General features: G+C 34.9%; 1 protein-coding gene and 1 long non-coding RNA gene across 9 annotated transcripts in view; one reads left to right on the top strand and one right to left on the bottom strand.

Moving 5' to 3' along the window:
- Positions 2,535 to 4,298, bottom strand: LOC109845445. The gene is made up of 2 exons (XR_002248361.1): positions 4,190 to 4,298; positions 2,535 to 2,777 (listed from the first exon to the last, which is right to left on the bottom strand). It is a non-coding gene; the product is annotated as an uncharacterized LOC109845445 (long non-coding RNA).
- Positions 4,457 to 14,733, top strand: part of LOC109846499 — a 13,626-nt gene continuing 3,349 nt past the window's right edge. For 2 of the 8 annotated variants that reach the window (XR_002248548.1, XR_002248549.1), the window contains exons 1-4: positions 4,459 to 4,715; positions 5,083 to 5,250; positions 8,626 to 8,677; positions 14,072 to 14,193. Coding sequence is in view for 6 of the 8 variants with exons in the window: in XM_020415764.1 (XP_020271353.1) it covers positions 4,496 to 4,715; positions 5,083 to 5,250; positions 8,626 to 8,672 (435 nt within the window). In the remaining 2 variants the exon portion in view is untranslated. Of the gene's footprint in view, positions 4,716 to 5,082; positions 5,251 to 8,625; positions 8,678 to 14,071; positions 14,194 to 14,733 lie in introns of all 8 variants that reach the window. The other 6 variants (XM_020415761.1, XM_020415763.1, XM_020415764.1 and 3 more) reach the window with 5 other exon arrangements.

The raw sequence follows: 14,733 nt of genomic DNA, 5'->3' as shown, positions 1-14,733 counted from the left end.
ATAGTTGGATTTTGTTGGCCCGGGTAAAAAGAAGAAAAAGAAAACTCTTGGCGCAGACAAATATTTTTAGCGCGGTGATGCGGAAGGATAATTTATCCTACGTGAACGTGCTGCTTTGAGTTGTTGATGGTAGACAGCATCGATTATGAACATCCGCATCTGCTACCCTTCTCAGGGTTTTGAATTTTACTAACGAGCTTTGCAGCCAATTTGATTCAAAGCTCGGGGAGCTTCGCACACAATTTGATATAAAACTTTGTGAATCAGAGCTGAGAATGGTTAATAGAAACTTTATTAACAAAATACCTCTGCAGGTAAGAAAAAAGGACGAATTTTCAAAATAGTTCGCTTTAGGAATTTATTTCTAAAAAAATGACCAATTATAAATTTATTTGTTATTTTCGACCTAGTTAAAGACTAATTACACGTACTAACAAGAAAGTCAAATACTTCACGGGATTTTAAATCCCGTAAAGCTAAAACTTCAATGGATTTCAAATCCCATGAAGTTGCGGTGCTACTTCCAAAGAGCATGAGCTCTATAGCAAATGGGCCTGCAATTTCATGAGATTTGAAATCCCGTGAAGTTGTGTGATAGACCCACACTCAGGTCGGTATTTATTTCTCCCCTCTCATGTTCACGCCCCCCCTCCCCCTTCTCTCTCTCTCTCTCTCCCCCCCCCCCCCCCCCTTCTCTCTCTCTCTCTCTCTCTCTCTCTCTCTCTCTCTCTCTCTCTCTCTCTCTCTTCTCATTTACCCTAAACCCTAGATCCATCTCTCGTCGCCGCCACCGTTGCTACTGTCGTCGGCTATCTTCGCTCCCGCCACCGCCACTGCCGACCATATTCAGGGCTGAAAAGCGCTGGAGTTCACCGAAGCTCGTTGGATATCAAATTTAGGGTTGAAAAACGCTAGATGTGTACCACACCCACTAATAGATAATTACATCCCTAGTGCCATGATCGAGAGGGATTATATAATTTTTTAAACTAAATTAATTTGACAATTAATTTTTTATCAATATATTGTTTGCTAAGTTGTGTATATATTGATTAAATCGCAGATCCATGCTTTTGATGAGATTGAGGCTGATATATATAAATGAGCATATTAATGAAATTTAGGATCCAACAGTGTTAGAGATCTTCAATAGGATCAAACAAAGAATAGCTAATGTATTCCATAAAAATTATGTCGATTAGTTTGAAGGACGTGAGGACAAGTCACGCCAATTTGGTAAAGTGTATACACAAAGACGTAGGACAGGTCAAAGGGCGACATGTGATGATGGAGCCGACCCTTCTCAGTCTCATACACAACCGGATACTCAGATCATCGAGACTCATCAGTATGGACAGAGGGAGCGGGGACGAGGGTGAAGAGTGAGGGGAAGGGGTAAGAGAGGGAGAGGAAAAATGGGAGGACTTTTAGGATGTATGTGAAATTTACAATATGATTATAAATTTCAAGAATGTATATGGTTAGATTGTTCAAATTTGTTGCTTGTATGGATCTATTTTTATTTATATATGTGATTTTTGTGTGTATTGTTTTGATTTATGGTTGAATTTTATGAATATTGTTGTAATTCAGTATATATGAGCAAATTTGATGTTTATGGTTGGATTTTCATGTATATTATTGTGAATGAGACGAAAATTTCATTATATACAACAAGTTTTGGATTATGTGAAATTTACATGCTCATTAGGTGGAACATGCACACAGTTTGTGAATGTTCTTGGTGACCAACAGCTTCACGAGATTTCCAATCATGTGAAGTTACAAGCCCATTTGTCAAAGAGCTCACGCTATTTGGAAGTGACGCTTCCAACTTCATGGGATTTGAAATCTCATGAAATTTCAGCTTCACAGGAAATCCCGTGAAGATTTGGCTTTCTCATTGCCTTAGTCCAGACACCTATTTCTAGCTTAACTAGTCCTTAAACTCCACAGAATTTCAAATCTCGTAAAGTTTTCAAACTTTATTTGCCACTTTCGATCCAGTTTTAACCGGTTGGCTAAAACTTAGTGGAAAATGACAAATTAATTTCAAAAGGATTTTTTTAAAAAATAAATTCCTAAAGGGGTCTATTTTGAAAATTTGTGCTAAGACAAAATGGGGTCACAGATAACTTTGTTTACAGTTTACATGCCACACGCTTGCAAATATAAAAATCCCCACTCCATGTATGCAAGTACAATTCAGGTTTATGCGCTAACTTATTCAGAGGAAGTTTTCCTCAACCGATCTATCACGCCAGGCTCAACCTAGACATTAAGAAGCACTTCTTCAACCATCTGACGGGGCATTATCAAAGTTAATATTACATGTCATAAAATCAAGGAGCAGGGGAAGATTACTGTATATGTTAAGCCACCTAACAAGACTCAACAATTGAAGATGCATCATGAAATTATTGAAGATGCATCATGAACAATAAGAGCACCATACAGGAAATTATTGAAGATGCATCATGAAATGGAAATTGTAGTTCAACCAATGAACACGTGAGAGTTTCCAAGCTCCAAAGAGGCATCCAATGAGTTGAAACATAAAGGTAGTGAAATAAGCAAAATTGTCAAAGCAATTACATTACATAATATAGTGCAAATTGCAATTGTTCGCTAATGCAAAGAGTACAAAACAAATAACTAGTAGCCTAAATCCTCTCATTAAAACAGCTGATAATAACCCCACAAGAAAATTCCTACTTAGATCTCTGCCTCATCTTTCGGCGCTTCCTCTTAAGTCTCCTCATGCGCTTCTTCTTCCACTGCAGAATTAACAAAAGAGAAAAAAATGTAAGCAAAATTCAACATGAATGTATGCAACAGTCTAATAAAAGAGTAGTCCCCTGAAAAGTATAAAAACATATACTTTGCGAACACATTTTGCAGATGAACTCCAATTAAGAATTACAACATAAATGAGATTGCATCTTCTACGCAATAGTCTAGAAATACAGCAGTCCCATTGGAACTTGTATTTCAAAATTACTCAGACTATGAACTTATCTTCTCATTGGCACATTAGTACCTCCGAAGTCTGACATGCGATAATGTTCACAATTCATCATTGTACAATAAATAATAAATGCTGAAATCAAAGAGTAAATAAACATTTTAATTTTGATATCTTGCAGGGTCAGTTGATGGCAAGGGTAGAATCAGTCAAATACAATCAGAAACACAGACCAAGTAATTTCCTCATCACTGACACATATTTGATCAATATTAGACAACTAGTAGATCACTAAACTAGATAATAATAATTTCCTCATCACTGACACATATTTGATCAATATTAGACAACTAGTAGATCACTAAACTAGATAATAACTAAACAACATGGAAAATTAGATTTTTGATCAATATTAGACAACTAGTAGATCACTAAACTAGATAATAACTAAACAACATGGAAAATTAGATTAAAAAATTAGAACAAGTAGTTTTGAGATGTTCTGAACCTCCCTTTTTTTAATTTTACATCAGTCCCAAATGGTTACCATAGTACAGTAAACTCCTGAAATTAATAGATTAGGGGGTTCATTTTGGTATATTAAGATTTTGAGGGGAAGTAAGAAAAAAATATGGATCAAATAGGGCATATCCCTATTTTTAAAGGGTGTCACCGAAAACAGCTTAATATATTTCGAGTGTATATTAGAAAACTAAATATCTTGGGGCCTAACATAAAGTATTGGAAGAAATTACGATAAAAATCTTATAAAAATAAATATAAATGTAGGATCAGAGGTTGGTAAGAATATCAGTCCCTTGAGATCAGAAACACGGACCAATTAAGCTCCTCATCATCTCCAAACACCTTTCCAAGTTCTAAGCACTGATTAAATTTAGTACCATGAAATTAACTAAGTAGTTAAGTTATAGATCAAACAGAGCATAAATTTTTTGAAGTATGGAGATCATCAGAGACTTAAATACTCAGAATCATTAAAGAGGTTATCAACCATCATATTGTTGCAGTTTGTTTCTTCATCACTTGATCCCCGTTCTATTCTATACCCAAGAAATAATAAAAATGACTGCTTTCATCAAATTTTAGTATAACACACCGCATGAAGAGCAGACCATCTACGCTAATTTCGATAAAACCCTAAATCCAACAAAGATTTAAGGTGTTTGGAAATGAAAAGATCTAAAAGCGATGAAAAAATCTAACCTTAGCCCTCATCACGACGATCGATGTTCTTCTACCTCACGAACGCCGTCAAAAAAGATCTCAAAGGATGAACAATCTAGAGATGCCCTTGACTATTTATAGCGCTAGACTCCAGAATGAAACCCTAGCTTTAACTAAGCCGACAAGGGCAATAATGTCATTACTCTATCGGGATCAATTATGAAGCGTAATCTCAGCCTTCCATTGTACTGATTTGTCCTAATTGCCCTTATTTCTGGTAACGGGTCGGTAACGGGTCCAGTCTCAAAACTCTCACTTTAGATCAGATGGAGAGAGAGTTACAGCATGGACGGTCGAGATGAGGCCAACGAGGCCGGTGAACCTTCGGTGGCGGGAACTTCCGGCGTGCTTGAGTCCGGTGACCGCCCCGGCGGAGGTTGCGATGCGCTCGCAAAGGCGATCTCTTCGACCTTGGGGTCGGTGATTAAAGAGTTCGATTCGAGAGCGGAGGGCGCGATCCAGAGTCAGGACGAGCTCTCTCGATCCATTGATCGCCTCACCGGAGGTTATTTTGTTTCTCCCTTTGTTTGATTTACTTATCAAGATTTGTTCTTTTTCATGCGATTATAGGAACTGAGGTTTGTCGACCAGTAAATTAAGTGTTTTTTCATTCGAGATATTATCAAAATGCGATCTACGCTGGATAATTTCGATTCACCCTTCATTGTGATCGATGCTGGTTGTTCTATATATATATTTCTAATTCTGGTTTGAGAAAACTACAGTATGAATCACTGACTGATTTAGCTATATCTAGATAAAGATGATAGCTTTCGAATGAAAGCTTCAGTAATGTCCTCAGGCTAATAAGCATTTTCAACATGATTTACACATTTTTATGGCCTATTCACTCGTTATCTGTGTTTTTATAGAACTGGACAAATTATTGGAAGATGCACCCCTGCCATTCATTATGCAGCATGCAAAGAAGATCTCATCTATCCGCAGAAGAGTTTCATCTTTAAACTTGATCCTGAAGTCAATACAGAAGCGAATTGATAACATTGATCGAATACTTTCTAGAGGTGTATCATCAAATGGTAATGCTACATGCGCTTATCTTCAGTGTTATTACTTCTCATACGTTTCATCATGCATTATAAGCATTGCCTTAGATGATACTGCGGTTGCATAGTTAAAAAAAAGAAGTGTGTTTTTATCCCTCCATCGTTCAGTTTCATTTTTATAGCCCAGAAGTTTCATTCGCCACTGTTTTAAAAAGCCTCTGCTTAGTCCACCTAGGCATACGCCTAGGTCTAGACGGTATCTTGGTCGCCTAACTAGCACCTAGCGCCTAGGTGGTGCCTAGATTGCCCACCTAGGTTTTGGGAGTGTTTAGGAAGGTATTGTTTGCTTACGTGGACTACACTCTTTACTTCTTTAGATATTGATCGTGATTTTCTGTGTTGCAATCTCCACGTCCTCTAACCTCCTTCGAACTCCTTTAACCTCTAAATATGAACATCTCAACTACCTCCTCCGATCTTTAGCAAAACTTCCTCGACCACCACTTAAATAAAGAAAAAAAAATCTGCCTAGACACCAGCCTGACACCAATTTTTTTTATAACATTAATATTTACTATTAATTATTGTAATTAAAAAATAAAAAAGAAAATCTTCTAGACTCATGGTGACGGGTCCAACGCCTAGGCCTCCTAGCGCTTTCTATAACCTTGCTAGTTATTATTTTTGCTATTTAGCATTTAAGTATGCATGATTTATTATGGATCTAGGACTTTTTACAAATTTATATGAATTTAATACATATTTTTAATTATTATAATTAAATAATTTTAAAAATAACCAAACACCTAGGCGTACACCTAGGCGTCTAAGCGCTGGCTCAAATGCCTAGTTCGCCCAACACCTTCTGTAACATTGTCATTCGCTAGCACTTTTAAGTCCTAAATTTCTTAATGGTGTCACCAGGTTCTTTATGCTAAGTTGTTGTAAAACAACTTGCTTAAACTTCTACAGTTTTCTTTTGTACAGTGCTTAGCACTTCTAGCGAGCATCTCTTTTTCCCCCAAAACTGAATTTGTTGTTTATAGCTCATAAAAATCTCGAATGTTCAAGCATGCATATTTTATTGTCATTGGGGTCGAAATGAATGGAAATGGGCAATTATCACGTGTTAGAAGAGCATAAAAAAATATTTTTAAAGTAAGTTTTTCATTGTCATTGGGTCAAATGAATGAAAATGGAAAAAAATCATTAGTTATAAACTCTGAGTATTGTGAATTTTGCAATTTGCAATTTGTGTATTCATGAGCTACTATCTATGATTTTTATCCATTTTTGTTTGTTTCAACCCAATGACAATACACACTTGAAAATTTGCAATTTCCGTTGGGGTATAACCCACGTTTTTCCTCATTTTTGTTTGATTCAACAAATGGTAATGAAGTATGCGAACAACCAAGTTCCTGCTTTTTTGAGCTACAGCACGTGAATTTTTTTATGAGCTACAACACTTCAATTTTTTATGAGCTATAACACATGAATTTCGCTCATGAAAATCTCAAATTTTAAAGTATTTATATGCAATTGTCATTGGAATGATAAAATTTGTGGGTACAGCTAAAAAAATTGCAAATATGAAAATGAACATAGATAGACAAAAGTCATAGGTTGTAGCCCATGGAAAATGCATATTTTGAAGTAATTTTATTGTCATTGAGTCGAAATGAACGGATGCGGGCAAAATGGTTGGTTGTGAACTGTGAAATTGTGAATTTTAAAGTATGCATCTTAATTTTGGTCGGTATGAAAAAATGAACAAGTTTCGTGAGTTTATCTTAAGAAGATCATGAATTTTCAATGCTTTATTTATACTTAATTGTCTTCGGGTGCAGATAAATGAAAATGGAGAGAATTTGTAGGTTATAGGTTGTTAAAAAACATGAATTTTGATGTTCACATACTTCATTACCATTGGTAAAAAAATCAAATGAAAATAGGCAAAAATCGTGGGTGTTTAGCCTATGAAAATAGTGTACTTTAAAGTGTGCATACTTAATTATCATTGAATCAAAAACAAACCAAAATAGACAAAAATTATAGATTATGGCTAATGAAATCAAGAATATTGTAATACACGTACTATAGCCATCAGTTCAAAATAAACAAAAATAAGAAATTTCACTTATTTTATTGTTATTGGTTCAAACTGAACGAAAGTGGGCAAACCTGTTGGTCATAGATGTTAAAGATCATGAATTTGGAGATATGCATCCTTAATTTCTACTTGGTCGAAACGAAAAAAAGGGAATCATGAGTTATAGCTAATGAAAATCGCTAACTTTGAAGTACTTGTACTTAATTGTCATTGGCTTGAAAAAACAAAAATGTATAAAGTTCATGGGCCCTAGCTAATAAAAATCACGAATATTGAAGTATACACACTTAATTGTTATTGGATCGAAAGAAATAAAACTGGAGTTATGCATTATAACTCAAATGTCATTGGGTTAAAAAACCAAAATTGTACGAAGTTCATGGGTCATCGCTCATGGAAAACACGAATTTTGAACTGTAAATGATAAATCGCCATTGGGTCGAAATGGACAAAAGTGGGCAAATTCATTGGTTATAGATAGGGCTGTGCAAACGGTCGGTCGGTTCGGTTTTTATCAAATTTTGAACAATCGAGCCGAACTGCCCATTAGTCAAACTGAACCGAACTGTTGCAAGTCGGTTCGGTGCGGTTCTGTTCCTTTTGTTCGGTTCTAATAAAGATACATTTAAATGTTATAGACAAATTTATTCATGTCTATTATACAACCTTTTTCGTTTGTTTTATTCATAACTTATATAGGTACTAACATGTAAGGATTTTGAAAAAGAAATCACTGATCTAATCAAGATAAAGAGATAAAGATAGAGCCTTGGAAAGAACTAGCATGGAAAGAAATGAAAACAAATAGCATGGTGCCATCTCATTTAAAGTATGGAAAGAAATGACATTAGATGGTGTACATTGTACTCCTTTGAGGAACTTTACCTTTACTGATTTATCTGGAACTAGAACCTTGGTTCTGTTCCTATATTATCATCGTATATGTGAAATGTGTGTAATATAGATGCTTAGGTGGATGTTGCGAATGTAGAACTTAATTGTGAAGAAATAATAATATGCAATGTTTTTAAACTTTTCCCATTTATGAGTAGTTGTAAGTTCTAAATTCGTCATTTATGTTCTGTATCATGAATTTCTTCTTCTTCTAAAAACTTTTCTCGTGTTAGATTGTTCTGAGCTTGCCCTGGCTCTCATTTAGATATCCAGGACCTCTTTGCATCTGATGGACAGAAACTGACTTCCTCAATCCCCTTTCTTAAATATTTTCTCATGTTTGTCTTTGTTATATCAATTTGTGGTTGCTGCCAAATAACATTATTTTTTCCCTTTTGTAGAGAAAATACCTACAGATATCGTTTCAGTGTCGTCATTCACTTTGTAGAGAAGGTATTCCTCCTCTCTTTTTTTCCGAGTTTCAGTTCGATCTACTTTGCTTAGTTCCTTGCACCATTTCCTTTAGATGATATCCTTGATTATATTTTGAAGTATTGTTGGTCACCTGTAATTCCAAGAAAATGGATCAATATTCTTATTGAGTTTGACAAAATAGATAAAATGTGAAGAGAGATGAGAGGAAAATAGTTCACGGTCTTCTAACGGGTTTACCGTCAGGTTTTAAATATCGGATGTCGGGTTCATGTCGCTCGGCCAAAATTCATGTCGGATAGCGGAAATCGGGGATATATCGGGGGACATGAAAAAAATATCGGATTGCCATATCGGATAGGTTGATATAATATCATAAATGGAATCTTCACATACTTGATAATTATATTGTCTAAACATATGAAAAAGTACATATGAGAAGGTCTTCATTTTCACAAGCAACCACCAAGTTTTTTCTTTTGCATAGAAAATCAAATAGACACTAGAACAGCTTAACTGCATATGTTTAGACAATTCTTATTAAAGTATAATAATTATCCAGAATATAAAAATTACTAATACAATTCTTTATACACAACTTTATTTATTAATGTAAAGATTTATTAATTGTTCAATTTAAGAATTTATGTTATTATAAAAGTCACTTCATAATTTTACACTCAAAGAAAAAGATTACAAAAAAAAATGTTCACATACAAAGCGCGTGCATTATACTAGTAGGAACAAAAAAAAAATTCTACTGAAATTGAAAATTAAACTCGTAATTGCTATTCTAAACTACTTAACTGCATCGACTAACAATTGCAGGATTTTTATTATATATCTGTCATTTCTCCAAACAAGAAACTAGTAAAACCGAAGTATATGTGCACCTAATACAAATAAATTCATGTGTTCTTATAGCCTTCCATTATAAAGAAAACACATGCAATAACAAGTAATTAAAACCTACAACAAGCACCCATATGGGTAGTGGATGGGAAACAATGTGAAACTTTACATAAATAGAAGGTGAAAGATATTGCAAATCATATGATTTCAACATGTCAATGTGAAACCGATATTTCTGAATTTTGGCCGATATTTGATGGCCGAAATGTCGCCCGATATATCCGCTATTTTCCGACATGTCCCCGACATGACCTCAAAAACGCCATACGCATTAAATTCAACAATTTCGTGGCGGCTAGGCTCCGAATCCGCAATATCGGCCGTCATGTCCGACATGACGGCCGATATTTAAAACACAGGAGGGATTTAAAGATGGCTGGAACTTTATCATCTTCGAAAGAATACTCCTCCTGGAATCTCAGATTAGTTGCATGTGTCTTAGCCATCGATTGGCCTCTCTCAACTTTCTTCCTTTTGAGGAAGCGTTCGGCCTGCTCGTTGCGAATTTTTAACTCTTTCCATGTTTTGGATAACACGACCCCCATGGCTTCCAACACGTCAATGGAGAGATTATTGTAACGGGTTTGGAGAATGAATTCCTTCGTGATCGGATCTCGACAATTCAACGCCTTACTCCGGAAGAGTTTGACGAAGCTTTCGACTGACTCTCCGTCATTCTGCTTCTCATCGAAAAGTGTCCTAACCGATACCTCGGTGTCATCATCAAAGAAATTACCGAGAAACAGGTTCTCCATGTCGTCCCAGCTATTGATGCTTCCGACTTGAGACGGCAGTACCAATCGAAGGTTGCCCAACGAATGATGCTAACAAATGACCAGACCATCAAAGGTTTCAAATAACGGTCAAATTTAAATATATTTAAATATCCTAAATAATAAGAAAATTCATAAAAAATCTAAAAATTCAATTAGTTGTAAATTTCTTGTATTATCAATAAATAACAATTAATAAGCTTGTTGTATGAATGAAACTATGAAGAAATTCAAGAAATACAGCATCATAATATGTGTGATAGCGGGTTTAGCCGCTTTTAACAACAAAAATCCGCTTTTAACCGCGAAAATCCGTTTTTAACCGCGAAAATCCGCTTTTAACCGCGAAAACCCGCTTTTAACCCGCTAAAATCCGCTTTTACGCGCTATTCGAATGAATAGCGAATTTTCCCGCTTAAGCCAGCCGCGAAACCCCTACGCGTAGCGCTGAAGGGTCGCGACCGCTATTCGCGCCGCTATAGCCCCGCTATTGGCCGCTATTTACAACACTGAGGAGAACTTATGTCAACTTAAGTTGACAAGAGCCCTTTGTCCATCAAACTTTATATCCACTCATATATATATATAAAAAGTCACTTCATATCATGCAAGGATCCCTAGGAAATATCTAATGGTTAAGAAGTTTGGTGGATGTCAACTTAAGTTGACATAAGTTTCTCTCTCTCTCTCTCTCTCTCTCTCTCTATATATATATATATATATATATATATATATATATATATATATATATATATATATATATGTATGTATATATATATATATATATATATATATATATATAGCTTCGAGTCTTGCTTTGCCGTCACTGGGCTATTCATACTGCTTTGTGGATTATTTATGCTCATTAGCTATTTGTTTTCTACAAAACTGTCATTGGGTTGAATTAAATGAAAATAGGAAAAAAGTATTAAGTTACATATAGCTCGTAAAAAATATGAAACAAATGAAACATGAAAAAATAAAAATAAAATAAAAATCGTGTAATATATATAGCCCATGAAAATTGTGAATTTTGACGTACACATGCTTCATTGTCATGTGGTCGAAATGAACGAAAATGAGCAAAATTATTGTTATAAACCATGAAAATTGGGAATTTTGAAGTACGCATACTCAATTTCTATTTGGTCAAAACGGATAAATTTTGCTCATAAAAATCGTGAATTTTGAAGTACTTATATTTAATTGTTATTGGGGCGAAAAACAAAAATGATTTGATTTAAATTTGTGGGTTATAGCTCATAAAAATCGCAAATATCGAAATACGCATACTTCATTGCCATTGGTTAGAAACAAATGAAAATAAATAAAAATCATGTGTTATAATCCATGAAAAATACATATTTTTTTATACTTATTTTTCAGCGTTATTGGGTCAAAATGAACAAAAATGACAAAATTCTTGTCGGTAAACAATGCAAATTGTAAATTTTGAAGTATATGTGTCACGACCTGGGTCCTTAAGCCCGTTGGCGCATGCAAGCCGTGGGACGCACTGAGTGTAATACGTTGTTTGGCTTAAACCACTGTAAAAATCGACTAGCCAATGTTACACTTAGAGTCTTAGGCTTCACTATATAAACACCTTAATTTCTCACTCTCCCACTGATGCCGGTACTAAATGGAAGGTCACAGACACCCCACTAAATGGGATGTCACAATCACTCTACCTTATTAAGCCGACATTCTCATCGAGACATGACATCATACCACTATAGCCAGGCGATGTGGACTCTAGAGATGGCTCCTACGGGCTCTAAAGGTGGCTCCCACTGCGCTCGCAGTGTAGCACTTAGCCCTGTATAGCATAGCTCCACACTTACTACTAGCAAACTACTCTGATGCTATTTGTCACGCTCCAGGCCCACGGGCCCGTGGCGCGTGAAGCCGTTGGACCCACCTAGTGTAACGTGTCATCTGGCTCGATCACTGTCAAAATTGATTAGCCGGTGTTACACTTGAGTGTTAGGCTTCACTATATAAACACCTTAATTTTCACTCTCCCACCGATGTGGGACTAAATAGAAGGTCACAATCACCTCACTCAATGCGATGTCACAATATGCATCTTAATTTCCATTTGGTTGATGTGACAAAAATGAATAAATTTCATGAATTTTAGCTTAAGAAAATCGTGATGTTTGAACTATTTATACTTAATTGCCATTTGGTTGAATTTTAAATGAAAATGAAGAAAATTCGTGGGTTATAACTTATAAAAAAACACAAATTTTGATGTTTGCATACTTCATCACCACTGGTCAGATCGAATAAAAGTAGACAAAAATCGTGGGTTATGGTTAAAGTGTGCATAGTTAACTAACGTTGGATCGAAACAAACCAAATTGGACAAAAATTATAGATTATTATTCATGAACTCATGAATTTTAAAATAAGCATTCTTCGTAGCTATCTATTTGAAATAAACGAAAATGAGAAAACTCACACACTTCATTGCGATTGGGTTAAAACTAACGAAAATGAACAAAACTCATGGGTTATGGCTCATGGGAAACTCAAATTTTAATGTTAACATATTTTATTATTATCTATCAAATTGAATGAAAATATGAAAAAATCATGCTTTGTAGCCTATGAAAATCGTGAATTTTGGAGTGCACATACTTAATTTCCATTTGGTCAAAACAAATGAAAATGGATAAAAAACATGAATTATAGTTCATGAAATCATGAACATTGAAGAACGCATATTTCATTGTTATTGGTTCAAATGGGATGAGGCAAAATCATTGGTTATAGACTAAAAATCACGAATTTTAAAGTATACATAATAAATTTCAATTTTATCGAAATAAATAAAATGGCAAAATTCATAGGTTGTTTGTAGTGGTTGACAATTCGGATGATCCTTATGGTGAAAGGTTTTTAATAAATATTAAAAAGTATTAAAAGTTTATTGAGTATATTTACCCTGGTTTAGTGATTCTCACAACAATCTACTGACGTTTGGAGTAAATGAGGAATTAGTGAATAGTGACATAATATATGGGCAATTCTTCATAACTATCCAACTGTCGTTTATTGAGTATATACTCTTTAGTTTGAAAACCAGAAGCAGACAACAAAAATGAATCAACATTAGTTTAAAACTCAATATAGGTGATTATGTTCATAACAAAAATGAAATCCAAAACATAATACTACATAGGTAATTGTTCATAACCATCCAAACTCTCCTTTATTGAGCTGTACTTTTCAGTTTGAAAAATGAAATCAAATAGTAAAAATCATATCGTTGTGAGCATGGTGCCGTCTCATTTAAAATATGGAAAGAAATGACATTAGACAGTGTACAACATTGTACTCCTTTGAGGGCCTTTGCCTTTTACTGATTTATCTGGAACTAGAACCTTGGTTCTGTTTCCTATATTAGCATCGTATATGCGAAATGCTCGTATGTGTGAAATGTGCGTAATATAGATGCTCGGGTGGATGTTGCGAATGTAGTAACTCATTCGTGATGAAATAATGGTATGCAATATTTTAAAACTTTTTCCTATTAATTTATGAGTAGTAGTAAGTCCTAAATTCCCTCATTTATGTTCTGTATGATGATTTTCTTCTTCTTCTTCTAAAAACTTTTCTCGTGTTAGATCGCTCTAAGCTTGTCCTGCCTGTCATTTAGATGTCCAGGACCTCTCTTTGCATCTGATAGACAGAAACTGACTTTCTCAATCCTCTTTCCTAGATATTTTCGTGTTATATCGATTTGTGGTTGCTGCCAACATCACTTTCTTTTTTTCCCCTGCTTTTTGCCGAGAAAATACCTCCAGATAGCGTCTCGGTGTCATCGTTCACTTTACTGAGCAGGTATTCCTCCTCTCTATTTTTTTTCCCCAAAGTTTCAGTTCGATCAATATATATTGCTTAGCTCCTCGTTCCTTCTCCTCCTTTTGATGATATCCTTGACTAAATCTTAATATACTGTTGGCCACCTGTGCAACGACATACTGGTCCACTAGTAACAGTTCCTCGTCTACTCTGATTCGAAGGTGAAGGAAGCAGAAGTACTACAGTGTAAAAATAAAATAAAGGCTAAATAGCACTTAAATACCTTGTAGTTTTGCTTCTTTAGCACTTAGATATCCTCAGTTGTATTCCGTAACTTTTATATACCTTGGTTGGTCAAAATGGCACGTTAATATCCTATGTTTTGCAAACGTGAAAATTTTCATCCGAAAGTTATCATATAGCATTCATATGTTAGTTTTAGGCCTTTTTAACTATTACTATTTATTAAATTACTATTAAACCTACTCAAATTCTAATTTAAATGTATCATAGTCCTAATTCAAAAATAAAATTTGGAAAGATTTAATAGTGAATTCAACAAACTTAAGAGAGGAAAAG

This window comes from Asparagus officinalis, chromosome 6 (genome assembly GCF_001876935.1).
Source record: "Asparagus officinalis chromosome 6, Aspof.V1, whole genome shotgun sequence".
In the NCBI taxonomy this organism is placed as follows: domain Eukaryota; kingdom Viridiplantae; phylum Streptophyta; class Magnoliopsida; order Asparagales; family Asparagaceae; genus Asparagus; species Asparagus officinalis.
This window is presented reverse-complemented; position numbering and strand designations above follow the sequence as displayed.